Source organism: Rutidosis leptorrhynchoides, chromosome 1, assembly GCF_046630445.1.
Source record: "Rutidosis leptorrhynchoides isolate AG116_Rl617_1_P2 chromosome 1, CSIRO_AGI_Rlap_v1, whole genome shotgun sequence".
NCBI lineage: Eukaryota > Viridiplantae > Streptophyta > Magnoliopsida > Asterales > Asteraceae > Rutidosis > Rutidosis leptorrhynchoides.
In genome coordinates, this window is record NC_092333.1 from 518,167,128 (window position 1) to 518,194,757 (window position 27,630).

The 27,630-nt window shown below is 35.8% G+C and overlaps 5 protein-coding genes across 6 annotated transcripts; 3 read left to right on the plus strand and 2 right to left on the minus strand.

Moving 5' to 3' along the window:
• Positions 1 to 6,388: 6,388 nt before the first annotated feature.
• On the minus strand, positions 6,389 to 7,497 carry LOC139876798 (nicotinamidase 2-like). Its single transcript, XM_071864171.1, has one exon. The coding sequence runs from the start codon at positions 7,383 to 7,385 to the stop codon at positions 6,792 to 6,794; it is 594 nt and encodes a 197-aa protein (XP_071720272.1). The 5' UTR covers positions 7,386 to 7,497; the 3' UTR covers positions 6,389 to 6,791.
• A 1,494-nt stretch (positions 7,498 to 8,991) lies between these two features.
• LOC139876808 (adenylosuccinate synthetase 2, chloroplastic-like) lies at positions 8,992 to 12,296 on the plus strand. Its single transcript, XM_071864179.1, has 4 exons — positions 8,992 to 9,334; positions 10,301 to 10,993; positions 11,365 to 11,676; positions 11,788 to 12,296. The coding sequence occupies exons 1-4, from the start codon at positions 9,023 to 9,025 to the stop codon at positions 11,956 to 11,958; spliced, it is 1,488 nt and encodes a 495-aa protein (XP_071720280.1). The 5' UTR covers positions 8,992 to 9,022; the 3' UTR covers positions 11,959 to 12,296.
• A 637-nt stretch (positions 12,297 to 12,933) lies between these two features.
• On the minus strand, positions 12,934 to 15,623 carry LOC139876818 (WAT1-related protein At4g15540-like). Its single transcript, XM_071864190.1, has 7 exons — positions 15,403 to 15,623; positions 15,228 to 15,293; positions 14,500 to 14,613; positions 14,165 to 14,369; positions 13,918 to 14,076; positions 13,667 to 13,818; positions 12,934 to 13,167 (listed from the first exon to the last, which is right to left on the minus strand). The coding sequence occupies exons 1-7, from the start codon at positions 15,606 to 15,608 to the stop codon at positions 12,966 to 12,968; spliced, it is 1,104 nt and encodes a 367-aa protein (XP_071720291.1). The 5' UTR covers positions 15,609 to 15,623; the 3' UTR covers positions 12,934 to 12,965.
• A 796-nt stretch (positions 15,624 to 16,419) lies between these two features.
• LOC139876824 (DNA-directed RNA polymerase I subunit rpa43) lies at positions 16,420 to 18,299 on the plus strand. The gene is made up of 7 exons (XM_071864202.1): positions 16,420 to 16,589; positions 16,899 to 17,050; positions 17,125 to 17,234; positions 17,327 to 17,412; positions 17,528 to 17,629; positions 17,742 to 17,867; positions 17,953 to 18,299. Exons 1-7 carry the CDS (start codon positions 16,480 to 16,482, stop codon positions 17,957 to 17,959), a joined length of 693 nt encoding a protein of 230 aa, XP_071720303.1. The 5' UTR covers positions 16,420 to 16,479; the 3' UTR covers positions 17,960 to 18,299.
• Positions 18,300 to 21,694: 3,395 nt separating this feature from the next.
• Positions 21,695 to 24,477, plus strand: LOC139876834 (endonuclease III homolog 1, chloroplastic-like). Of its 2 annotated transcripts, none has more exons than XM_071864221.1 (3): positions 21,695 to 21,777; positions 22,862 to 23,627; positions 23,896 to 24,477. In XM_071864221.1, exons 2-3 carry the CDS (start codon positions 22,898 to 22,900, stop codon positions 24,267 to 24,269), a joined length of 1,104 nt encoding a protein of 367 aa, XP_071720322.1. In that variant the 5' UTR covers positions 21,695 to 21,777; positions 22,862 to 22,897; the 3' UTR covers positions 24,270 to 24,477. The 2 variants fall into 2 exon arrangements, with proteins under 2 accessions (XP_071720322.1, XP_071720315.1); XM_071864214.1 differs by having other exon boundaries at positions 21,698 to 21,777; positions 22,859 to 23,627.
• Positions 24,478 to 27,630: the final 3,153 nt, after the last annotated feature.

A 27,630-nucleotide genomic window follows, 5' to 3' on the forward strand; every position in this document is an offset into this window, starting at 1 on the left:
TGCTCCATGTAAATTTCTTCATGTAAATCTCCATGAAGAAAAGCTGTCTTTACATCCATCTGTTCAAGCTCCAAGTTCATACTTGCGACCAATCCAAGTATGACTCTAATTGAAGTCATCTTGACTACTGGTGAAAATATCTCGTCAAAATCAATCCCTTTCTTCTGTTGGAATCCTTTGACTACAAGTCATGCTTTGTATTTCACCACTTTTCCACTACCATCCTTTTTCAGCTTGAACACCCATTTATTTTTCAGTGCCTTCTTCCCGCGTGGAAGTTCTACAATCTCATAAGTTTGATTTTTCTGCAGAGAATCCATCTCATCCTGCATTGCGAGCAACCATTTTTCTTTATCCTTATGAGTTACTGCTTCATGAAAACTCTCTGGTTCTCCATCTTCAGTAAGTAGAAGGTACTCGGATTCTGGATATCTACTCGATGGAATCCGACCTCGTTCAGATCTACGAACTTCTGGAATATACTGAGGAGATCCACCATCATCTTCGCCTTGTGATGGTCCTGGAACGTCTGACAGATGGGGTTGTGGCTCCCCCTGCTCAGCACCGTCATTTTCCTCATTTTCTTCTACTTCTGGCGTTTCTTCCTGCACTGAAAATTCATTTCTCATGAATGATTCCGTTGTTGCCTCTGGCACCTGAGCAGCAACATTTGACTTCTGAGATATTGTGGGCTTTTCAATATCTTCTATTGTCTGGCTTTCATGGAACACCACGTCCCTACTTCTGATCACCTTTTTCTCCTTTGGATCCCATAATCTGTATCCAAATTCTTCATCTCCATAGCCTATGAATATGCATGGAGTGGTCCTTGCATCCAGCTTCTGCCTGAGCTCCTTGGATACATGTGCGTACGCCAAACATCCAAATACTCTTAAGTGAGAGTATGATAGATCCTTTCCAGACCAAAGTTTCTCCGGAACTTCAAAATTCAGTGGTACTGATGGAGATCGGTTGATCAAATAACAAGCGGCTCTGACTGCTTCTTCCCAGAATGGCTTTGGCAGCTTAGCCATACTGAGCATGCTCCGAACACGTTCCATGATTGTTCGGTTCATTCTTTCTGCTATACCATTATGTTGAGGGGTACGTGGGACCGTCTTCTCATGTCAGATGCCATATGATCTGCAATAGGCATCGAACTGCCTGGAAGAGTATTCACCGCCGTTGTCGGATCGAAGACACTTTAACTTCTTTCCTGTCTCACGTTCTACCATGACATGGAACTGTTTGAAGTAATCGAACACCTGGTCCTTCGTCCGCAAGAAATATGCCCACACCTTTCGAGAAGCATCATCGATAAATGTCAGAAAGTATCGATTGCCGCCAATTGATTCAACCTCCAAGGGACCGCAAACATCAGAGTGTACCAGACTAAGTAACTCTGATTTTTTCGATGAAGAGGAATTAAACGAGACTCTATGCTGCTTACCAAACAGACAATGATTGCAAGGATCTAGTGCAGCATCCTTGTCTACATTGATAAGCTCCTTCTTTATTAGGGTAGACAACCCTTTCTCACTCATGTGACCGAGTCTCTGGTGCCATAAATTTTGTGAAGCCTCCTTTTCTGCAACATTAATACTGTCTGTGCAGATCTTCACATGAGTCTTGTACAGTGTGCCACAAATGTGTCCTCGAGCGACTATCATAGCGCCTCTTGACAATTTCCATGTGCCTTTACTGAAATGACTATCATAGCCCTGTTTATCGAGAGCTACTCCGGAAAGTAAATTCAGCCGAAGATCTGGCACATGGCGGACATCCTTCAAAGTGATTGTGCTCCCGAAACTTGTGTTTATCTTGACATCACCAATTCCGACAATCTCAGCGGAACTGGAATTTCCCATCTTCACAGCTCCAAAGTCTCCAGCTTTGTATGTTGTGAAGTATTCCTTGTATGGAGTCACGTGGTAGGAAGCTGCAGTATCTACCACCCATTCTGTGTCTTCTCGTGAGACGTGAAGGCATGTCTCATCATGGGTTGAACAATAAGCTACATCACCTGTGATAGCAACTAATGTTTCTCCACCCTTATTCTTCGGCTGTGAACTGCTTTGACCTTGTTCCTCTTTTAATCTATAGCAGTTCTTCTTCATATGTCCCTCTAATCCACAATGATGACATTTATATGTTGGTTTTCTGCCATCAGCTGACCTGCCCCTGCTCTTACTTCTGCCTCTCCATTTATTTTTGCTACTCATTCGCTGTCTCCCCCGATTCTCTGTGACAAAGGCATGGGTGTGATCTGTGCCCATGTCCTTTCTCCTTGCCTCTTCACTGAATAGGGCATCCTTGACCATTGACATGGTAAGTTTGCCATTCGGTGCTGAGTTGCTGAGTGTTACTACCAGTGTTTCCCAACTATCGGGAAGGGAACTAAGTAGCAGTAGCGCCTGAACTTCATCGCCAAGCGGCATCTCTACAGACGATAACTGGTTGACCAAGTTCTGAAACTCACTGGTATGCTCGGCAACTGAAGTTCCACTTTTGAGCTTCATGTTGACTAAACGCCTCATCAGCAGGGCTTTATTCCGAGCAGTCTTGGCCTGGTACATGTCCTCCAACTTTTTCCAGAGGACATATGCGTCTGTCTCTTGTGCAACATGGTGGAAGACACTATGATCAATCCATTGACGGATCTGACCAATAGTTTTTCGGTTTGATTTCTTCCACTCTTTCTCTTTGGTAGAATCAGGGTTTATACCCTTCAATTCAATAGGATCGAACAAATCCTTACAGCTGAGGAGATCTTCCATCCGAGGTTTCCACAGCGTGTAGTTTGTTGCTGTGAGCATAATCATAGCTCCGGAAGATGATGTTGACTCTTCTGTGGACATTATCACCTTAAAAATAATTTTTCAACACAAACGGGGTTGAATTGTAGAAAACAGAGATCACCGTTACGTCCGGAACGGTTGAAAATGGTGGAATAGACACTTCGCGGCTTAAATTCCACTTACGGGGCAAAATTATAATTTTTATAAACTTCAGGGACCAAAAATGAAATTCTGAAAATTTCAGGGGCCAAATTGTAAAATTTTAGAATTGCTACAGTACCGCTACAGTGACTTGCTGCAGTGCGCCAGCTACTACAGTGAATTGCTACAGTGATCGTCTTCTCCGGCGAAAATTCCGGCACCGGTCGTCTTCTCCGGCGAGATTCCGGCAAGTTGACCAAACTTTGACCGCGTTTTCTGGGCTCGTTATAACTCCGTTTAAGTCACTGTTTTTTGCGTTGGACTCGGTTCGACGAGACGAATCCAATGGTACACTCAAAATTGAATTTTGAGAAAACTTCAGAAGACCCAAAAACTCGACCAACGTCTCTAACCAAGCTCTTGATACCACTTGTTAGGAAGAGGGGATCACCTGGACGTTGGGAGATACAAATTTGAGAGAAAAAACAACTCTATTACTCACAAGAATAGATTTACAGAGTATTACAAAACTCTTAAAACACAAAAAAACTCTCAAACTCACACACACTCTCAAGGTTGTGATTACACTATAACTCACACACGCTAACTAGGTGTGATTACACTTTTTCTGAATGATTTGGATGATTTACAACTGATGTTTGCACCTCTATTTATAGTAAAAATTCTATGGCCGTGGAATGGTGTGAACGGAGAAGGTTGGCGGCCGTCATCATCATCAACTTTGCTACCTCCATATGAGTTGTCAAGGTTGCCTACTTTGAATATCTAGAAGGTGGGCTTCTAGATTGTAGGCTGGAAATCTTCATGTATTGAAGTCGGTTTTACGGGAAAAAAAATACTAAAGTCACGAATTATGAATGCAAGTACCATTATTGTCTTTGCTGTAGAAAAGGAAGGATCGATATGAAATCGTTTTGTTGTCGATGAAACAATGAATAATACTATAAGCAGCCGAAAACAGTAGAGTGGTGGAGGTGGGAGTGGGGTCACTAATTGTTAATTATGTCTCCCATGCCCACTCCTCACTTTACATGCCAAAAATACTAGGTGGTACTTATATATTATTACGGAGTAAATGATATGATATGAAAAGAAGTAAAATGACTAATATGTCCTCATGTGCTTGGTACATGACCGGAATCAAATGATATTTAACGAATTTGTAACAGAGGGACATTGTGTGTTAAAAATTATAACTAAAGGGATGACCTTAACAAAAAGAAAAGTTTAAGAACGAAGAGTGAAATTTAGGTACAAAGTCAAGATGTTGAAGAGAGGTGAGGTGTACATAGGTGAGGTGAAGTGTCATTTTCCTTACAATAATACGGAGTAATAAAATATAAAATATTTAATTACTATCCCAAATTGACACATTCATAAGAGAAGCCAAATCTAATGCAAAGTATTATTTTCTTCCACTGGGTGTATCCTGCAAAAGATGCATGTTCGTAGCTTTTGTCTTGTTTGTGTCACTTAGGTTGCCAGAGTTAATCGGTTTCCAAAAATAATATCATCGATATGTTGTATACTACAGTACAAAAATAGTGAGCTAATAGTGTTTTGAAACATTGACAAAGTTATAATGTATTAAAAGCATGTATTTGACCCGTTAGAGATGAAACGTATTCCGAGTTAACCCAACATAAGTTAATGGGATAAATTGTCTCATTTAACATTCTTGGTTTGTAATATAGCATCTGCATTTTTTGTTTAGTTCAAACATCATCTGCCATATGATGCACGTATGTGACTAGGGACGACGTTATGGAGTTGAAGGGTAAAGTTGGGAGGTCAAAACAGGGTTTGGGCAACTTTCAACCTGCTTGCCCCATTTAACTTTTTCTGCTTGTAGCTAAAAGTTTACATTTAGCTGTTTGAGATTTACTCCGTAATACAACCCATATTGACCCGGTGACCCAATTATTAGTAAATGACATGGCAACTCTACATATATAAATCCCCTAGCTACAAAATTTTTTGGGAAACAGAATTTGTAATATAGAAATCTCAATATGATATAATTTTATTATTGCCATGGCAAAAAATTCTATGATTTACAATAAACTTTGTAATCGTCTTATCTGTTTTGATAGATTCAAATTGATCTAGAGTTTTTGTTAGTTCATTTCGTCCTGATATTATGGAGGCAGTTTATTCATGGGCAACAAAGGGTCCAAGTTTATGAAATAATGGAAATCACACAGGTTTTTTGAAGGTAGTTTGATAAGAGGTACCAAAGGGCATTTGTCCCAGCGGTATCGTGGTGGCCCTCCAACCAAGAGGTTGAGGGTTCAAGTTCCACTTGGGACATATTCGTGGTTGTAAATATTCGTGTTAATGGTGTGTGTGAGTTTTCCTTTTAAAAAAAAAGTTTGATAAGAGGTATCAATTGAATGGACGAAATGCTTCAGCGGTTAATATTGGCAGCAAAATCAGTTGGGGGAAGAACTCGAAGCCAAGTTTGTGAAAGTGGTTTTAAGAGGGATATTGTTTTTGCAGCATCATTATAATTGTAGACATAGGTTGATTACCACATGTATGCATTTGTTTAATATTTAGCAGGCAGTTTACATAGTAAACTTTTATTCTTTTGCAGTAATGTTACTTCTCTTTCCAATTATTTGGATTCTAAGGCACTCACTTGGTTTTTACTCAAAGTTTTTTCATTTATGTGTATATTTCGTAGTTCAATTCAATCACTTGACTTGCATGTATACAATGCTGGTATCTGATTGATTGATGGTATATTTTTGAAAATACATTTTCAAAGCAACACGCGGAGATAAATTCAAGAACTTAATTAATAATCTACTCGTGTAAGAGATGCTTTCAAACCATTGCGCCAAATATTGTCGAATTTATGCCCAAATATTGGCGAATTTATGCCCATTTCAAACCATTTCAAAGCATTCTTCTTTAAATTTGTTGCTCTTAAAACACTACAGTATACAACTACGAATGCTGATTCAATACAACCATATAGCAAGTAGTATGATCATATGGCATAATGTGAAGGGACAGTATCCTCAATAGATTTATAAAAATTTGACAGGTGTATACAGAGACATACTAGTAAAGTTGGCAATATGGGCATGTGATGTGGGTTAGGTAACAGGTTCACAGGTAAACGGGCATGTCAATATGAACTGTATAATATGTTTTAACTTACAAGAAATTAAACTAATCATAATTCATGATAGAAAACTACCTGTTGGGATATTTCACGTTGCTGTGTCATTACCCAATTCATGGTCTGCAGTCTGCACCTTTGCCAAAGCTCGTGTCCGACCAAATCGCCCATTCTGAAATACCAATTCTTGATCACAGTTCCAGATCATCACACCCCAAACCAAACAGCATAGCCTAACTTACATGCCCTGCCCTTAGACTAGACTTAGAAGTTCAATTACAACTACCATGTCAACACATCCAATTCAAATCGACATATTATAGTGACATATTTTTTGTATCTAATAAAACATTTATCTATATCTATATTTTTGATATGATCGCTATCTCCAAACATTCTAGTTTGTTCCCTCGGGTGAGGCTCAAACGCAAAACGTTCACAACCTCCGAATCCCATGAAATGAGCGGGTAAACTCAAGGAAAATATTTTGCAACTCATGGTATCGAACACTAACCTCCCTTGTCATCACCAATACACCAAAGTTTTTGCTCTTTTTTTTATTGTAATTTGTACATTTCAATCTATAATAGTTTGTCACCGATAATAAAGATTCCATCAATGACTAATGACAATCCAAATCACACTTAACCATAACCATTACTCATAACAACAAACTACTTAATAATAAGATGGATAAAAATTTACAATAACAAAGCACGCTTAAGGCTATTCGAATCAACCAAGTAAGCAAAACCATAAGCCATATTCATCAACGTAGCTTCATGCAAAACCTTATCCGAAGTCGCAGTAGCATCAGTCGAAAAAAACACTCTGAACCCTCTAACAAACGCTTCTCTAGCCGTTGTTTCACAGCACAAATTCGTCATAACGCCCGTCACGATCACTTCTTCAACTCCCAATTCTCTCAACGTTTCTTCCAACGCCGTCCCTTTAAACCCGCTATACGTGTTTTTCTCGATCACCAACTCGTCTTCTTTACGTCCGATCTCGTTCATCAGTTTGGATTCATGAGTGCCATCGATGATGAGGTCGTTGGCCCACCATTCTCCGAGCATGCCGTGATCGGATAGGGACTTGTGGCAGTGGCGAGTGAAGATGATTGGGATTGAAGCTTGACGACATGTTTGAATTGTGGAAGTGATTGATGGGATGATTGGTTTGGCGATTGATGAGAAGTGGTTTTGCATATCGATTACTAATAAGGCTGAGGTTTTCGGGTTTGGGTCTCGGGTTCGGATTTGGTATTTTTTGTAGGAAGAACCGATTGAAGCCATTGATCAAGTGGAGAGTAATAAGGAATCCAAATTATTAATTGTGTTAAAAGCAGGGGTGTGGAAGACTCTGGAAATTGGGTCTCCAAAACGTACTAAACTTGTTATACTGCCAGACAAAATCTAGAAACAATTGTGAAAGCTCAAATAAAATAATTAAAATGATAGGAGCAACAACATTACTCATTTCACTAATTCATTTTGGGTTGTCTAAGTAATCAGGTAAAGTTATTCATTTCATATAGGGTTAAGGCTATATATTTTTTATTTTGTCCCGATTTAGTCTATATACTCAAAAAAAAAAAATATATTATTATAGGCCATAAATTTTAAAAAAATGTGTTAATGTAAACCGTTGACCTGATAAATAAGGTTGATCGATTTTGTAGATTGATCTTCAAAAAATGATCGATTTTGTAGGTTGATTTTCAAAAAAGTATAACTTTTTTTTGTTCCATGTAAGCTTTATACAAAAAAAAAAGTACTAATGTAGTTCACATACTTTCAAAAAATGTATCGATGTAGGTCACATATTTTCAAAAAGTGTATCGATGTAAACAAAAGGTGACCTGTTTAGCCGGTAACAGGTTACCTTTTGTTTACATCGATACACTTTTTCAAAGTTTATGGCCTATAATAGTATTTTTTTTGGTATATGGACTACATTTAACCCTTTCATATAAGATAAAATAAAAATATATATAAAAAGTTACTAGTAAAAGTGTAAAGTATAATAAAAGTATATTATATATGATGAAATTTTCTAAACTATGTGTCTTTTATTCGAAGCTTATTATTATTATTATGAGACGGAGAGAGTAGTTTATTATTTAATTTTGCTAATAACAACCGTCAATGTATAAATTAAAACAAACTTTTGCGATTTTGATATTGTTAATTTTCACGTGAGACTATTTTTTTATGGTGCACACAAAATTCAACCAACAATAAGCTAGAAAAAACACAAAACCAAGAAATAATCACACCCAACGGCGGATGAAGTATATATTGAGTGGTGACATGAGACACCAGTGAAATATCCAATGTAGAGAACTTTTTTTGAGATTTTAACTAGTTACACTATTGGATAGTGTAAAATTTCGAGTGAACCCATTGGAATAAGCCATCTGGTAGAAATTTTTTCTGAGGTTTTATTCAGTAACGCTAGTGACTATCATTCCTAGATCCGCCAATGATCACACCCCCGATAACCAAACCACCTAAACTAACGTCACGAATGCTAGAAAAAACGACAAGCCAAAAATCAAACTATCCCGAATCATCAATTCGAATGAAAACCATCGTGAGAAAGCTAATTACAACCAAGAATTCATAAGCCAACTATTCCATAAGCCGAAAACTCAAATAGATAACCTTAATCGACCAGTATGAAGTATGAACCCGAGTCCGAGGTTGAGAATCCTTGACAGTTCTCATCGTGAAAGAGCTAACTGCTAACCTGGAAACTTGCCCTAAACAAACTAACAAATGGACTAGAGTTTAAAAACCTATTAATTACAAGGACTTAATTTTAAGTAAATAAATAAAATTCTTCAAAACCCTCCGCCACCCCTTAACCGGATTTCATTACCTAAACCCTTGATTTCCTTTCCCCCTTTCCCATTCAAAGCTAGCTAGCCATGGATATCACTACGGTCAAACTCAGCACCAACACAATCACACCTCCGTTCACTTCTACCACCGTCACCGGCGGCCGGACCAAGACCACCACCCATGCGTTCCGCACAACCTTCTCTCGCCGTAGAAATGCTTCAATTTCATGTTTAGCTGCCCCGATCGTAAGCATTGAAGAAAAAAAAGGCGAAATCCCTAGTCGGATCGGGTCATTAGGTCAAGTATCCGGTGTGTTAGGTTGCCAGTGGGGTGATGAAGGTAAAGGCAAACTCGTCGACATTTTAGCTGAACATTTTGATCTTGTTGCTCGATGTCAGGTATTAATTTCATTTCATTTCAATTTACTTTATTTTTCACATATGCATGTCTATTTGAGTTAAAAAAAAATTCAATTTTATGCATTAGTCTGTTGATATGATTAAAATCAAATGTTGTTTAATTTTTTCAAACTCTATATGTCACACCAGAATCAATGTAATGTGAACCCCCATTTGGTTAATGAAAATAATAATAATAAAATTATATAAACAGTAAATCAAATTAAACGAAATCTGTACAGTAATGATTAAGCATATTGTATAATTCAATTTCTTTTTTACAACTTAATAGCTCAAATTTACCAAATTTAATTAAGGAAAGTCAGTACATTTAGATATAGTAAGCTTAAATGTAACATTAAGGGCCACGTTTAGCATTGTTTTTATCGTAATTTCATTTTTACGAAACGTATTCATCACCATTTTATATAGTTGGGATTGTAAAACAATTAAAAACTCAGGACATGTAAAACGTCTGTATCTATCTAAAACCGTCGACAACAATTAAGTCGACAACAATCGTCGATTTATTGGCGACTAGACTGTCTCTTAAAGCCTAAATTAAATTCCAGGCAGGATTTAAAACCCATGAAAATTTGATTCTACCATTTTCACGGCGTCTATTATTATTTTTATTTTAGTATTTTTATTTAAAAAAAAAAAAACTTTTTCCTACTTAAGGCCGGAGGTCCTCTCGGAAGCAATCTCTTTATTCGTCGAATAAAGAGAGGGATGACTTTCTCTACTCTTGAGAGTGTTTCACTCTGGGTGGAGAAATGACTTATCTTTATTCTCGGATAAGGGAAGGATTGTCTACATCTCACCTCCCCCATACACCACTCATGTGGTTATTGGGCTTTGTTGTTGTTGTTGTTGTTGTTGTTGTTGTTGTTGTTGTTGTTATTGTTGTTGTATTTGTATCTATCTATGTGAATGTAATATTTTAAATATTTATTTACTACACAGGGAGGGGCTAATGCTGGACACACTATATATAACTCTGAAGGAAAGAAGTTTGCACTTCATCTCGTTCCTTCAGGGATACTTAACGAGGATACCATGTGTGTTATTGGAAACGGGGTTGTGGTACATCTTCCCGGGCTTTTCAAAGAAATTGACGGGCTTGAATCTAACGGTGTTTCATGTAAGGGAAGGATTTTAGTTTCCGATCGTGCTCATTTGCTGTTTGATTATCATCAAGATATAGACGGGCTTAGGGAAGCTGAGCTGGCTAATTCGTTTATTGGGACTACTAAGAGAGGGATTGGGCCGTGTTATTCTAGTAAGGTGATTAGGAATGGTATAAGAGTTAGTGATTTGAGGCACATGGATACTTTTTCGGATAAGCTTGACCTTTTGTTGGCAGATGCTGCTTCGAGGTTTAAGGGTTTTAGTTATACCCGTGATGTGCTAAAGAAAGAAGTGGAAGTTTATAAAAGATTTGCAGAGAGGTTGGAACCGTTTATTTGTGATACTGTTCATTATGTGAATGAATGTATATCACAAAAGAAGAAGATTTTAGTTGAAGGTGGTCAAGCAACTATGCTTGATATTGATTTCGGGACCTACCCGTTTGTAACGTCTTCGAGCCCGTCAGCTGGCGGAATTTGCACCGGTCTTGGTATTGCTCCTAGAGTTCTTGGTGATGTGATTGGTGTGGTGAGTATGATTTTGTTTTTCATATGTTGTTTATTAGTTAAAATTAGTTAATATTTGGTGTTGTTTGTTTTTTAGTTTGCAAATTTTATTATGTCTTATGTCTGTGCTCTCGCACTATTTGTTTTTTATGATGACATAAGATAAAATTGTGTCTTATTCTGTCTACAAACTTACAGACTTAGAAATATGCTTCTTAATGCTGCAGACAGTATTAAGTTTTTTGCAGACATAAAAAAACAAATAGTCTATTATCTTATTATCTTCTCTACAGAGTACGCAGATCTTCAGACAAAAAAATCTTAAAACCCAAACAACACCTTTATGTCTTTAATGGCTTATTTATATCGTGATTAATGGCTGCAACTATGCAGGTGAAAGCGTACACTACTAGAGTTGGATCGGGACCGTTTCCTACGGAACTATTGGATAATGCCGGTGATTTGCTTCGAGATGCGGGACAGGAGTTTGGTACAACTACGGGTCGTCCTCGTCGTTGTGGCTGGCTCGATATAGTTGCTCTCAAATATGTTTGTCAGATTAATGGTTTTTCGTCTTTGAATCTCACTAAACTTGATGTGTTGTCGGATCTTGCTGAGATTCAGTTGGGTGTTTCTTATAAACATGCTGATGGTACCCATATGAATTCATTCCCTGCCGACTTAATCGATCTTGAGCAGTCAAAGGCAAGTTTTATTATATTTCTTCTTATTATCTTTTGAAATATTTGGACTTGGATTCAATAATATAGTGCTATGTATCTATTGGTTTAACTAATTGCAAGCTTTCTTGTATAGGTGGAATATGAAACTATGCCAGGGTGGCAGGCTGATATTTCATCGGTTAGAAACTACTCTGATCTGCCAAAGGCTGCACAACGGTACGTTGAAAGAATAGAAGAACTTGTTGGCGTACCTATCCATTACATTGGTGTTGGACCTGGACGTGATGCTCTTATATACAAATGAAGCTGGAGCAAATGCATCTCATTATTTGGATAAAAACGAAATTACATGTCGCCTAATACATTTAACCTTTGAATAAAGGTGGTTGATCTAACAAGTGTATTGTTGATGTTTGAATTTGTGTTATTGGTTTTGTTAGTGGCATTTGGAGATGCAGTAACGAGTTTTAGTTAGGTATGATGATTCTGATACTGGTGTTGCTTTGTGTACTATGTTAGGGTTTATGTTTGATGCAGGTGGTGAGCTTGTTAGCTTTATTTATCCTATAACCAAGGTGTTGCTAGTCATCTGGTTTTTTCACACATTGTTGTCATCTTAAATCAAAATAACTTGTGTTTGAATTTCAATTATTCTGCCATACCCTTTTGAGTAGCAGTGTAATATCATTATGTTAACATGATTAGGTTCTAGTAATCAAGTCTATTTGAAGTTAATCTCACATGAACACTGAACACCCTAGGTGGTGAGACAGAAGATTTGGCGGAAAAATGAATATTTGAATCCTGGCTAGCCTTGTGTGTTTAATTAACCTTTATGGGGAAAAAGAAAGAAATATAAAAACCATTGATGCCTTTCACTCTTTCAGTTTTAATCAGATAGTGAAACTGTAAGCAAGCACGGCGTACAAATCAAACATTCTTCTATCAAACATATGATCACTGCAAACTCTTAAGAAAACCAGACACAACTTTCAATTATTAAAACTACAGATTTAAAAATGAAAATTTCATGGCGCAATTTAGATTCCGTTGCAAACACTGGAAGCATGGTAAACTTTGTTTTACTTTTGGCCATTTTGGTTCTTTCTGGAGTATAAAAATCCAAGTAACTGTACATGCATTGACATAGTGATACAAGTAAAAAAGAAAAAGAAAACCAGTAGTGCCATAACTCGGCTATACTTTTAAAGCGAATGAGGGGCAACTCCCAACCTCGCTTGCTGTAGGGTGCCAATAAAAAAAAGATACAACTATACAAAATTACAAACCGACTTTCTTTAGTAAAAAGAATCAATCTTTAATTTGCGGGGGTGAACCTGACGTTGTTGTTGGCCACCCTTCTTCAAGAACATGGGTTTGCAGCAGAGGTGTGGTTTGGGTGGCTAATGATGATGCGGCTTCCTTGTAGGGATGAACAGTAGTACCTTCTTCTTTGGCTTTTCCCCATAACACAGCATAGAAACCAGTTGATATTATTATCCCCCCAACAACACTGCATCAAAATCATATATTATCACTAAAAGTGCTCAGTATCGAGAGTAACAAGTTATATAAGCAATGTTGGAAAAGTTACGAAACGGATACAAGTCGGTTGGCACTTTCAAACAACTAGTCCGTTGAGTCGGGGACTAGTCGAGACTAGACAGGCGTTGACTAGCAGAAAATAAAAATATCGATTACAGATAAATATTTCAATTATAAATATTTCAAAATTATGTATAGGGCACAGAATCTGAGTATAGAAAATATTAAAATTTTGACCTGAATTTGACCAACCTTGGCTTTGACCGACTTTGACAGACAGACCGATTTTGACTGACTTTGATCTGACATTTTAGCTTTGACCGACTAATTAGACGTTTTTGGGCGCAACGGGACATGCCAGTCACCAAACTGACTAGTCGGCCAAGACGGCCGCCGTTTTCAACACTAGTTATAGGCACAAAATTATGTTGATTTTTGAATTATAATTCAAGAGTATGCAAAAAGACCTTCCAACATGGAGAGAATCACCAAGGAATATGACACCCATAACAACTGCAACCACAATTGAAAACGGCTTGAACATGGCTACATAGACCGGCCCTTTCAATCGCAAAGCCCACACTTGAATAAGACCGCTCAGAAATCCAGTAGAAATGCCCTAAAAAAAAAAAAAAAAAAAAAACCAACTCTCAAATTAACTGAACTCAACCATGAAAGTAAATTAGAAAGAAAAAAAAAAAATCCTTTTGAGTCTTACCATGTAAATTATAGAAGCCATCATCATATCAGGTTTTAGTTTCCAAGCATCTAAATCTCTCACCATAACTAACCCTGCACACGCTGCTACGATCAACCCACTTAACCCAAACACAAAAACTACCATTAGTTCCACTGGATACAGCACCATGATTTGTGCCTGCAGGGTAACTATAAATACTCAACTTTTTTAACCACATGCTATGGCTGTAATACTTTTAAACCAAAATTTTATGCAAATTTGGTACCTGGGAAACTAGTACAAATGAAAGTAGAAAATTCTGACTTGCAAGTAAAATCCCACCAACAATCCAATATAAACTTGACGAATCTGATGATACAATACTCGGTGTACCATTATATAGCGTTGCAATAAGTGCACCCGATATTGACGCTACTGTTCCCACAATTTTTGCTTGACTACTATAGCTTCTCAAATTCAGTGTTTCCATCCTAACATACCACCAACAAAATAAATTAAAAATAATAAAAATGTTTCGAGGAAAAAATTCGCTCATTATACAAACCTATCTGTTGCTTTCTAAAAAATCAACATAATGAATGGGCTAAACTCAAGTTATACCTGAATAAGAATGCAAGGATGAAGGTGAATGCAGGAGCCAGGTTGCTCATAACTGAGGAAAGGGTTGGAGAACTGTATTCGATGCCAACGTATCCAAATATTTGAGAAAAGTACCTGAATTTAAGCATCATGTGAATCATCGATGATTATTAGATGCATGTAAAGTTGCAAGACACAATCTTAATGTACGGCACTGATCTAGAAAAGTTAAATTCAACTAACAAAACCAAAAAATGTCTTTTCAGTAATGCCATATATGTACAACCTGGTTCTTTCCAATTAAAACAGATAAAAGCTATAAAATGTTCAAACACTAGTAAACTACAGTAATACTTAAAAGGACATAAATACCAGTACAAATCATCACCACATTATAAAGCTGGATTTGATACTTATAAGGATTATTGGAGTCTTAGCTCATTTCGAAGCAGAGACCCAATTTGATGATAAAAGATTGCACAAGAAAGTATATCACATCAAGTTAAAATTTTAACCCACATATATAATGTATTCACACCATTCATATTTTTGTTTTTGAAAAAAAAGACAGACTTGATTTCTCAAATACATGTGATCTGAAAATAGTACATTCAAGTGCAATAATTGAACTTTTTAACCTAAGAATAAGTAAATGTGATTGTAATTCCTAAACTGAATTAGGGTTTCACTAACCCTGTATCACAGTCACCCTTTTTTCAAGTCAAAATAAAAAGTCAAAGATAGGTTACCCAATTAGGCTAAGAATAAAAAGCTTGACAACAATTGATAACTTGAGTGGTGGGATGTTTGATCTTCTGCACTAAATTGAAACAAAAAAGTTGGTAAAAATGTATTTTTTTTTTTTTTTTTTTTGTTGTTGGGATAATATGAAATTGTAATAAAAGAAGTGGAGTAAGAATTGACCTGGTGATGATGATGAAGAAAGCACAAGGAACAAGAAAAATGAAACCAACGATGAAGACATAAGTTGTAAAAACATATGAATTGATGGGTTGAGATGCGTTTGATGATTTGAATAAAGTGTTACCACCAACAATAATGCATTCGATCATCACCATTGCTGTAAATGGAAGTACATCTTTGTACCAGATTCTACTTGTGCTACACATCTTTCTTTCTGTTTATCAATCTTCGTCTCTAGTATACACTTAACTTAAAAGAGTAATATTTAATTTATATGTAATAATATTTAAATTTGATTTAATTTTAATATCTAGTTTTCTACTGGTATCTATCTGTTATCTTCTATTATATATGTGGAAAATTGTACATACACGAATACGATCTACATTTATATTACGCCTTCAACTACACAGACACCTTCTTCAACAACTTATCACCAGACAAACTGTTTTGTATTTAAACAATAATTGTTACCTTGATTTTGTATTTATATATGTAGACAATACAATGGGCCTGTAAGGTCAATAGTGTTCACCTACTAAAACAATACAACTTTCAAAAATTTATAAAGTATCAACACAACATTCAACCCACACTCTATAGATTTTGTTACAACAAATTACAACATAAATAGTGAGAAAATAATATTACAACTCAATGTTTCCACTACAAATAAGCTCTTAGCATAGAAACTTTAATTTCTCGAACACAGTCTTTAGTAAATAATATTTTGATATATGAATTTAATAAGTTGATCTCTCGTTTGAGGCATTACGAAATCGAATCAAATCGAACTTATAATTATATCTTGAGATTAAAAATGTATGGGAAAACAAACTCACTCGTGTTATATACCGATACAAATTCAATTCGAAGCACAGTACAGAGTACTCCGTATTAATTAAAGGCGTTCAAATTGGGTCCATTAAGGTAGCAGTCCATCTTTGAAAGCCCAATTATAAGCCCACGTAAATATTTAAGCTGGGGTTTGTGACTCCGTAATTGATTTAGGGTTCGGGTTCAATTTAGGGTTTATTGTCCTTCAACAACAGAATCCGAACGAGAAAAAAAGCAGTAATGGAGGGATTGAAGGTATCTGATGCAGATTTGGTCGTGTATTTACATCCATCAAAGTCCAAAAATGTATCTGACGCCATTTCTGCTGAACTCACTTCAATGCTTTTCAAGTAATTCTCACTTATTTTCTTTTATTTTATCAAATTTCCCCCAAATCTGTTCATGTGCTTATGTCTGTTACTTTACTAGCTTTAAGTATAATGTACGTTTATTTTCTTAGCTCTTGCAGTCATGTGTTAAAACTTTGACATATTTAATTTTTTAATTTCTTTTAGCTCCGTTCTGTATGCATTAACTGTTTAACTGACTCTGAAATACTTCAGTACCATTTTAAAATTTTCAAATTTCAAGTAATACATTTTATTGTCATATTGTAATTTTTATTTTGTTATATTTGATTGTATGAATTTATTTTGCAGGTTTAATGAAACATTTGACGGTGTATTATTGGCTTATAGTGTTTCTGCCAAAGACGAGTTTGCCAAGATTCTTCCAGGCATAAACCCGTATTTTGGTGTTAGATTACAAGCGCAACTATTACTTTTTTATCCCAAACCAGACATGCTTTTAGGTATTATTTTTAATATCATTTTTGCTTTGTGAAACATCTATATCTTAAACTTATAAACATATCATAATTTTCAGAGGGAAAGGTGGTGAAACTTGGGGAACAGTCTATACACATTGTTGTTCTTGGTTTTTCATCGGCCACTATTATAGACGAAGATATTCGTGAAGAATTTAGTTATAAAGTTGTAAGTATATTGGGACTATTGTGCTTAACAAGATCTTATTTTTTTATGTTGGGTCCCTAATATAATAGTATGATACATCTTTGTTGTTTCAGAAACATGAAAAGGAAGTATATGCTAGCTCGTTAAATAGGCGACATAAGATAGAGATTGGATCTTTTGTGCGCTTCGTAGTCAAAAGGTGATGTACACTTATATTAATGGAATCAATCTCATAATTTTGTGCTTGTTTTGGCAAATTATAACTTGGTTGAATTTGTAAATGACCTGACATTGACATTGAAAATCGACTGTAGTTTTGATGAGGAAATACTTCATATTTCGGGATCGCTGCTTCCATCTCACACTGGAAGTATCAGCTGGTTAGATAAACATTCAGAAGAGGCACATACTGAAAGGTTTACTTTGTTAAAATTTGTAGTCATCACTGTTTAATGATATTTTTAAATAAGATTAAATGTTTGTGAGAATGCTTTGAAATTAGGTTTTGTCCAATTTACTTGCCTGCAGTAATACTAAGAAGAGAAAAGAACATGAAATGGTGAATGATAACGTGTCACATAACAAAGATTCATTATCTGTGAAATCTGATGATCGGATTAAGAAGTCAAAGTCAAAGAAACACAGTGGTGGCCGGTGAGTCCCAATTGACATCTTTTATTATTTTGTTGTTTGAGTAGTTGTTACAGCTGTCTGACAAAAGTTACTCACCTTTTTGCAGAAGGTAATTTCGCAACCTTAGTATTCAACTGTTTGTATGTTACCAAACTAGTACAAGTATTATTCAAAAAACAATGAAAGTATGCAACGGATGTTTTTCTGTTAACTTGGGATCTCGGCAGCACTGAACTCGATATACAAAGATTGAATGGGATTTTGCACCCTCTTTAAGATTTAACCGATGTTGCTGCGTCAAAAGGCGATATTAGAATTTTCCTTGTGTATTCTGAAGTGTAATTTCATCATTCATTATTGACTCTCTAACGTGAAATTTTTAGAATGTGTATGATATGAATTGAGCTGTTTTTAAGGAAAAAGCTGAGTACATCAACTAATTAAGTTTTTGCAATATCAGAGCAGGTGTGTGTTGCATCAGGGTTTGCACATTATTGATCTGTGATGGTGTGCAGTTTAAATACTTAACTCTGTCTAAAAGTTGCCTCTGTTAATCTTCGTAGTTACTTTGATTAAAAATGGAGAGTGATTCAAGAACCCTCAATCGTGTGCAGTAACACTAGCATTTGGCCAATTGTTAATTAACATTGGCAAATTCAGAAATTTGATTTAATTTTGTTTAACGTGGTCCATCGTATTAGTGTAGGTAAACTTTTCGCCTTCCATCGTATAGGTAAACTCTTCTCCTTCCATCGTAAATTCTATAAATCCAGGTGGCCAGCATCTGCGTTGGACTCGTTGTACTCAGCCCCCGGATTAGTCTCGGGAAAATGGTTGTCATGTTTATGATTTATCGATTAAGGTCAACATCTTTATTTGGAGACTTGGTTTGAATCGAATCCCAACCCGAGTAAATCTAATTACCCGCAGCGTTCAGATAGATTCTGGTCTTTGTCCATTTTGTCAACGATGAAGTATTGGATCAATTGTTTATATCATGTCGACCTATTGCCCCACTTTGGAGAGGCCTACTTGGTGGTGTATCAATGATCCAATTCCGGTTGGTATCACTAATGCACTCAGTTCAGCTAGCTATGATGTCGGCTCAAAGGAGGTGAACGAGTTGAACCTGGCAACGAGGGTATATATTGGCTATGGTTAATTTGGAACTGGAGAAACTAAGTTGGTTATCGGCTCGATGGAACAAAGAAGAGGAATCTTAAACGAAGATATTATAGCAAACTTGAAGGTTTTATCCCACTTATGGTCGTCCAAAAGAGGCGCAAAGATCACTGTTGACTTTGACACTTGGAGACATAATCTCAGGCTTATTAGAGTGCTCCCAACGGAGTAAATACTCCCTCCGCCCAGGCTATAGTCCACAAGGAAGCCGATGGCAGCAAATTCGCCCTGGTCCCGCCCAGGTATTCGCCCACCATTCCGTGATGCTGAGCGTCCTTTTTCATATATTTGAGGACGGAAGGAAGGGCTTAAAATGTGGTATTTTTTGCTTCTTAAACTTGTACATTTAACTAATTAAGGGAAGAAATGAGTGTCATGGTTGGGAGTGTTTAGTCTTGTGTTTAGTTCTGCGAAGGAAGTGCTGATGTGGCGCTGACGTGACACATGAGGACTAAGATGGAGGAGTGTCTCCAGGAGCACTCTTACATGAGAATAAGATTGTTTGTTAGAGCTGGCGATTGTATTTAATTATTGTGAAATTTAGGTGTATTTGTAATTCTTGGGCTCCTTTCTTATGAGCCATTGATGTTTGTATGGCTTATTTTATTGCCTTGGTGACTGTTTGGCATTTTGCCTTGGTATTTTATAGAAGAATGCTTTCTAAAAAAAAAAAAGAAAAAAAAAAATTAAAAAGTCATCTAAAAGAATAAAAAATGGCACAAATATTTCTTAACTAACTTATTTATTTATTTGAATTTTTCTATGAACAATCTTAAGGATTGTCTTAAAGAGTTAAAGGGTTAGGACATGGAAAAAAAAAAAAAACTTGTATATTAATAAAAGTCAATCAATTCTATAAAATAATCACTACCTTGTATATTAGTAAAATAATCACTACATGCTCTTGTGGCTGTTCCTCCCACAATATGTTTGTTTAATTGTCGCAGAATTGTATAGCTTGCGAGAACGTTTCAGGGTGTCGATCTTACGGGAGTCAAGGTTAATCGGTTTCTAGCTGCTGATGTCGAATGCACTGGTGCATGCAGCTGCCATTCAGATTTTTGTTATTTTAGACTGCTCGATCAACAATATATAATGGTTTGAGTCCGTCTATTGAAGTTATTTGCAATCTTCTCTTTTCGCTATGTGTATGGTGTTCAACTTCAAGTGAGATTTTAAGCTCAAGGTCTATCAATATGTTCATATGACAATATCATGTTCAAAGTCTCTTAATATATCCATGGGCGAAAATTAATGGGGACAGAGGGGGCAGGCGCTCCCATTGAATTTGCAATTTCCAGTGAAAATTTTGAATTTTTCGATTTTGTTCCCAGTGGAAATTTTTTTTGCCCCAAAGTCTTCATATTTTGTCCAAAAACCTTTATATTTTTTAATAAAACCTTCAAATTTTGCCCTCAAATCTCCAAATTTTTCCCTAAAACCTCAAAAAGTGCCCAAAAACCTCAAAAATTTGCCCAAAAACTTTCATTTTTGCCCAAACAAATTTGTTTAAGCTTTTAAAAAAAATCGCCCCAGTTCAAAAATAATTCTTGCTTCAGCCACTCAATATATCTTCAAGTTCCAGGTCTTCTTGCAAGCTACTTCTTTTAACTTACGTTATGGTCAATTCTTCGTATGGTTTATTGGTCCGCGTTTGTGTGGTCATTCGACTTAGATGATTTGGTTTACTCATGTTAGCTCTTTAGTTTGTCGATCGTCCATGCTTTTTTGTAAGCTTGCTTAAAGAAGTCTACATCTTTTTTATTAAGGTTCAATATCTATTTTATTTCTCTGTTTTTTCGCCATAAAATATTTTTGTATCATTATTTTTTGCATCATTTTAATTCTTAATGACAACGTAAGAGTTATCATTAGAAAAGTAAGAGTTTTTAGACCACTCTCAGTCATGACATGCTTCTTTAAAATGACAGTATGTCACATCAACGCTAATGCAACACTTCTTTTAAAAGATTGAAAAAGACTTACTGCTACCAATAATAACACACTTCTTAAAAAAAACTAGGACCTACTCATCATCATTTAACTAAAAAGTAATTTATTAAAATAGAAAAATCACATTTTTTTTAAAATAAAAATATTAAATAAAAGAAAATGAGTAGACATGCATAGATTCTAAAGTTTAGTAGACCCACTCAACTAACAAACAAGTCACCTTCTTCTATAGTTTGTAAAAAGGTTAAAATGTAAGTTTGTCTAGAAAATAACGAGAAAAACAAGCACATGCCTATAGTGTCTTTATTTTCTTAAAAATTATAGTAAGAATGAAAGTACAGGTCTTATTTATATATCTATAAATTGTGGTAAATGGTGTCAACCTATGATTGATTAACACCATTTGTTAATAGTAATTTTTTTTTCTTTTCAAAACAAGATTTGCTCAACACCCCCCAAACCACTAACCCAATACCATCCGGATCCCCTGCCCCGATTCACCAACCCGACCGGAATACACGCTACTGTAACTGCTACTGTAGCTAAAGTACTTTTGTTTTTTCGAAACCAACTCGCAGCGAAATCGCGGGCCAAAAAACTAGTTAGAAAAATTCTTTGTATTTATTAATATTATTTTGTTTTACTACAGTAATTTACAGTAAGTATATTATTTTACTGTAGTTTCTTTCAATAGGTTAGGGCTACGAACCGAAACATAAAAAATGATTTGAAATCGGAACCCAAGAGACAACCGGCGGTGTATCAGCCACGTAGTCTCCGACCGATCCCAACCGTTGTAAGTTTATTCTCTCCGTTTGAGGTGCTCTAACAAGAGCCGTTGTACCTATATTTCTCGTAATTTATCATTTGGTGCGTGTTTTGCATACTATTCTCGTAATTTAGCTGTATGTAATAGGATCTTTAGAAGTTTTTGCTAGTATCTCAAGGTTAAGCTCCAATAGATAAAATTGGCTATATGATATACGTATTTAGTGATTTTTAGTTTTTCTGGATGATGATGATGATGATGATGGTGATAGAAAAGCAACTGGTTATAACTTGCATAAATTTACATGTGGAGAATGAAATTACTCAAGGAACACAGTTAATCAGTTATTACCAACTCTGAACTAAATGTTATTGTCACTTGTTTTTTACAAATAAATACTCATATTTCTTTGAGCTAAACAAGTTATGCTAGGTTGGGCATCTAGTGGTATTAATGTGAGGAAAACAATTATTCATTCGAGATTGTTGCAAGAACTAAGATGATTGCTTGTTCATATAAAACACTAGAACTATATAACCTTGGATTTGTGTTTTTATAAAAAGTTTTTTTTCGAAAAGAATCTCAGGTTCATTTGTTGCGAAGGAAGAACTTTGTTGTCCTAAAACTATAAATGAGATGTTGAAAAGGGAAATTGTTCATCTAATAACTCAATTTTTTTTTTTTTTTTTTCCATTCCCCTTTTCATATTCAAATTGTTGTAAAGGTATGACATTGAGCTACATATGCTATGTAGTCTCATCTCTTAGTAAGAAAAGGTCGGTGTGACTCGAGTTTCGATGAATACATTTTGTTAGTAATTTAGTTTAATTAAAAGGTTCACAATCAACAATATACTTGTATAAGCTAGCAAGTAACTGCTAAATTTTACCTTTATGGTTCTTGATACTTACTGCCATATATAATTAGCTTCTACTTACATGACTACTAGGATAACCTTATATCGAAAGCTTCATGCTAACTAAACTAGTAAATCAGGGCTATAACTTATTATTCGTTGAGTTGTTTTAGTTGACTTGCAATCCACTGATAACGTTACGATGAACCTATTGTTTGTGATAATAACCTATTTTTCTGTTTCTCATGTAAGAAGGAATACGCCAAACTAGTTTATGCGCACGTGGGCCCCATGCTCCTCCAGCTACGGTCTTTTCACAATAACTACACACTTCCTCCGTTGGCTGTATCACAAACCAACTTCATCAATAGAATGTGTACTAGAGCGATATCCATCAAAGCAGAAATGGAATCTTCAGAGCATAACGCAAAGCCCGAATCAGAGCTCCGTGTTTTCGTACGTAAGAAGAGATCAAGAAAGACCGAATTACTTACTGAAAACGTTACAAAATTAGAGCCGTTAGACGAGAAATTAGCTACCCTTCCCGACATTGAGGAATTTGCATACAAAAAGCCAAGTATTAACTCACCTTTGAAGATATCTAACTTGCCAACAAACGATAAAATTGAGGTCAAACCGCCACCCAATTGGGTCAAAGTTCTAGAAGGAATTCGTGAAATGAGATCTTTAGAAGATGCTCCGGTAGACTCTATGGGATGTGAGAAAGCGGGTAGTTCTCTTCCTCCTAAAGAACGAAGATTTGCGGTTTTGGTATCGTCACTTTTATCAAGCCAGACCAAAGATAACGTCACCCATGGAGCCATACAACGTCTTCTTGAAAACAATCTTCTTAAAGCAGAAACAATTGAAGAAGCCGATGAAGCAACCATTAAAAGCTTGATTTACCCAGTTGGATTTTACACTAGAAAAGCTACTAACATGAAGAAAATCGCTAAAATATGCCTGTCGAATTACAATGGAGATATCCCTAACACCCTCGAAGCATTGTTGTCACTTCCAGGTATACCTGGCAAACGGGGTCAGGTTGGGTATGTTTGGGTAACGGGTCAAAACAGTTTTGGGTTGAAATGGGTCATGGGTCAAACGGGTCCAAGTGGGTCAGGTTGGGTAACAAGTCGAAACGGGTAATGGGTCAAATGGGTCTAAACGGGTCATATACTTTTACATATACATATGATTACCAATTTGACCTTTTAGAATATAATACAACCTGAATTAACTTATTTATAGTTTGAAAAAAAATCTAAAGTTGTCATCTTTATTTTCAGGTATTGGTCCTAAAATGGCGCATCTGGTTATGAATGTAGCATGGAATAATGTTCAAGGTATATGTGTAGATACACATGTACACCGTATATGTAACCGTCTTGGTTGGGTTTCGCGCCATGGTACGAAGTTACCAACTAAGACACCAGAGGAGACAAGAGAATCGTTACAAATGTGGCTTCCGAAGGAAGAGTGGGTCCCAATTAATCCTCTTTTGGTGGGTTTTGGACAGACTGTATGTACCCCTCTTCGGCCTTCTTGTAATTTATGTAGTATTAATAAGCTTTGTCCATCTGCTTATAAAGATACGACACCTAAGAAGAAGATTTCACGCGTGAAAACGAAGATTGTGGAATCAGAGGTATCTCCTTCTTAGACATTCGACATCTGTTATATAAGCTTTTTTGTAAAAGGAGGCTAAACAATTTATTTTTTGTGTAAAATTGGTTCATGTATGCCTCTATTTTAAGTCGGTATAAGCTTTTGACCTTTTGTAAAAGGAGGCTAAACATTATGTTTGCAGTGTAAAGTGGTTCATGTATGCCTCTATTTTAAGTCGGTTGAGCTCTTGATCGTCCCTCCTCTGATTACGATTGTTATTATCCCGATTATTTTAGAGGGGCTGAATCTCAAACTCCTGATACTTATTGACAAATAAACTGTCAACTTAAGATCAAGAAAACAAGTATACCAAAGTTCTACCACTGAAACCGAAAAGAAGTAAAAGTCTTCCTCAGTCTCAAACCCGAATGAAATGTTCTACACGAAGCTTTTTGGATTCGGGACTCTTAACACCCCCCGGTTTGAACTCATCACCAACCTTGAAGCACACTAGTTCGTATGTATCAAGCACCCTGAATTGAATGGTAGGTTCATTGCTCACCTACTGATCAATTTTGTTAATGTGTATTTTGTAAAATATATACGGAGTATAACTTTAGTCAACAGCACAGATAAAATAAAGCATATGGCTTGAAAGTCACTTCCTAAATAAATCTAAACTAATATTACAACGATTTTGTTTTTCTAATAAAAACTAATACACTAATTAATGAGCTAATGGTTATTTTAAGGATGGACAAAAAAATGTTGCAGTCAACTGAGTTCAACTCAGCCCGTCACACCTGTGTTAAATAATGAAATTCATTTTTTAACCATATAACGTGGTAACATTTCCTAACAGCCAGCCCACTAACCTTTTAGAATGTCCCCGTTGGCAGCAAAGACAACAGACGTTCTAAACGGTTGTGTATAACTTTTTTTTTTTCTTTTCGAAAAAACAAATACTCATATAGAATCCATGTCGTTTTCTAGAGAAAAACGCTCTCAACAAAGAATACAAAAAGGTTAGAGGAAAATGAGAAGGCTCGCATCTAGAAAACAACCAACTAAACAATAATACTATCTATGAGTGAGCCTCCCTAACATCCGAAACAATACAAACATATCAACCAAACAAAAAACCGAATAATATACCAAATACAACGAATGAAAGCAACCGAAGGAAAAGAAGACGGATCATAACAATCAACCTCGAGGCCCCGCCCTTTTAAGTTTTCCATTGACCGTCTCTTTTAGAGATTTTTTTTTTCCGGATCGGTTCTCAATCTTGTAAGATAACATGTTAGCCGATCCATCACCCAGTGCGCTCTCCCCGGCCAACCGAACATGTCTTATTTTTCAATTAATTATGTACAAACACTTTAGAAATGATGCGTCAAAAACTTATAATCAAACACAGACTAGTGTTGTTGACATAACGAGTACGGTACGAGACTTGGTACGAGACTTGAGTAATATTTGTCTTGCTTGTCCAAAAACTTGACTCACTAATTACTGTTACCTACTTTACACTTAACATGACATTAGTCTGAATTCAGCATGACAAGATATTTTTGTGTATCTAATAGATAATTGATAGAATAAATAGATTGATTCATTGATCATTGATGTGTATCTAATGAGTAATTGATACGCATATATGCATTGTTCAAATTATCAATTAATATTAATATTGATATTGATATCGATATGGATATCTATATCTATATCTAATCATATCAATTAGTTAATAGTACATTAATTAATTTAATATTAATAATAATATTATTATATCATCTTTGATAATATTTCATGTTTCAAATTTGCAATTTGCATAAAAAAAACACCAAAAGATAAAAAAAAATTCCCCGACATTCTTCACCTGCTCCCGATGTAGTGTAGACTTCTATTATTTGGACAACTTTTTTTTTTTTTTCTCTAAATGTTGGACGTGAGAGGTTCAACTTGATTCCCTAGAATAATACTCCGTAATTTATATCCAATCAAATCTTTCTACGAAATCGTAAAAAAAAAATTACACCTTCTAGTGTTTGTATATAAACAAAATGATAGATAAAAGTAGTGGGTAAAATCATAAATTTCAGAGGATATCGATAGACCAAATCTGATCGAGATTGAACATAGTCATCAAATGGGAAACGAGCTGAGCCGAGCTCGAGCTCGAGCTCGGCTAGACTCGAACCGGGTCATTTAAATTTCATAGAGCTCGAGCTTTGGCTCGTTTGATGCTTACAAGCTTGAGCTCGACTCGTTAGTTATATAAAATTACTTTTTTATTATTTAATTCTTTTTTATTAAATAATTTTTTGTTTATGTAAATTTTACTATCTCATAAACATATATAATATTATTATTTTAACTATTATTTATAAAATAGTAATTATTATATACTAACATATTATATTATTACAAATTATAATATTTTAGTGTATATATATGAAAAACTCGTTAAGGCTCGCGAGTTTTTTCGAGCTCGAGCTCGGTCTCGTTTATTGAACGAGCTTTAAAATAAGTTAAAGCTCGGGCTCGGGTTCGGGCTCGAGCTCGCTTAGGCTCGGCTAAAGTCGAATTTTTAACAAGTCGAGCTCGTCTCATTTACAGCTCTAATCAAATATAGTTGCTTTATATTGATGAAAGTTCATTTTACACACATAATAAAAAAATACTACAAAACTTAAACCAAAAAACTTTTTATTCTTATCTAGTAACAAAAATTGACAATGATTGTAACTATAATCATTAAATTATATTTTATGTGATGTCCGGAAACTGTTCTCAAGCGTTTAGAATCGATTCGATCATAATTTTTTTTGGGGTGGTAGCACTAATGTAAAGAAAATGGCTTGGGTAAAGTGAGAATCTACCATAGCGCCTTTTGATAGAGGCGGGTTAAATGTTGATAATCTCAAAGCATTTAATCTCGCGTTAATTCACAAGTGACGTTGGAGGTACTTATGCTCTCCGGATGACTTTTGAGAGTCTATTATAAAATTGATACATAACGATGCTTTTGAACATGCAAGTGGAAACATTTGTTGGGCCATGATTGTTGAATCTTGCTACAAGTCGCTAACAATTTTTCCCCTCAAAATGTTATCAAAATGTTCGTTGGTAACGGTAGTAACGTACGTTTCAGGCACGACTTGTGGATCGAAAATTCCTGCTTGGCGACTATATTTAATCGACTTTTTCACCTAGACGTTAACAATCATGAGATGGTCGCGGATAAGTGGGTTAATGGTACGTGGCAATGGATATGGTCTAAGAGATTATATCAGGAGTCGTAATACTCAAGCCCTTATTGAACTTTGTGACGAGTTACAGCAATGTCATATTTCGAACCGAGAGGACAACTGGAGTTTTATGCTCAATTCGAACGGTATTTTCTCTGTCAA

Excerpts from the sequence above, each read along its gene's own strand:
- LOC139876798 (XM_071864171.1), bottom strand. The coding sequence starts at position 7,385 with ATGGCTTCAATCGGTTCTTCCTACAAAAAATACCAAATCCGAACCCGA.
- LOC139876808 (XM_071864179.1), top strand. The coding sequence starts at position 9,023 with ATGGATATCACTACGGTCAAACTCAGCACCAACACAATCACACCTCCG. Across the intron at positions 9,335-10,300 it reads ATCTTGTTGCTCGATGTCAG|GGAGGGGCTAATGCTGGACA; the intron begins GTATTAATTTCA and ends TTTACTACACAG. Across the intron at positions 10,994-11,364 it reads TTGGTGATGTGATTGGTGTG|GTGAAAGCGTACACTACTAG; the intron begins GTGAGTATGATT and ends GCAACTATGCAG.
- LOC139876818 (XM_071864190.1), bottom strand. The coding sequence starts at position 15,608 with ATGTGTAGCACAAGTAGAATCTGGTACAAAGATGTACTTCCATTTACA. Across the intron at positions 15,294-15,402 it reads TTCTTCATCATCATCACCAG|AAGATCAAACATCCCACCAC; the intron begins GTCAATTCTTAC and ends AATTTAGTGCAG. Across the intron at positions 14,614-15,227 it reads TTTATTCTTAGCCTAATTGG|GTACTTTTCTCAAATATTTG; the intron begins GTAACCTATCTT and ends GCTTAAATTCAG.
- LOC139876824 (XM_071864202.1), top strand. The coding sequence starts at position 16,480 with ATGGAGGGATTGAAGGTATCTGATGCAGATTTGGTCGTGTATTTACAT. Across the intron at positions 17,235-17,326 it reads AAGAATTTAGTTATAAAGTT|AAACATGAAAAGGAAGTATA; the intron begins GTAAGTATATTG and ends TTGTTGTTTCAG. Across the intron at positions 17,413-17,527 it reads GTGCGCTTCGTAGTCAAAAG|TTTTGATGAGGAAATACTTC; the intron begins GTGATGTACACT and ends AATCGACTGTAG.
- LOC139876834 (XM_071864221.1), top strand. The coding sequence starts at position 22,898 with ATGCTCCTCCAGCTACGGTCTTTTCACAATAACTACACACTTCCTCCG. Across the intron at positions 23,628-23,895 it reads AGCATTGTTGTCACTTCCAG|GTATTGGTCCTAAAATGGCG; the intron begins GTATACCTGGCA and ends CTTTATTTTCAG.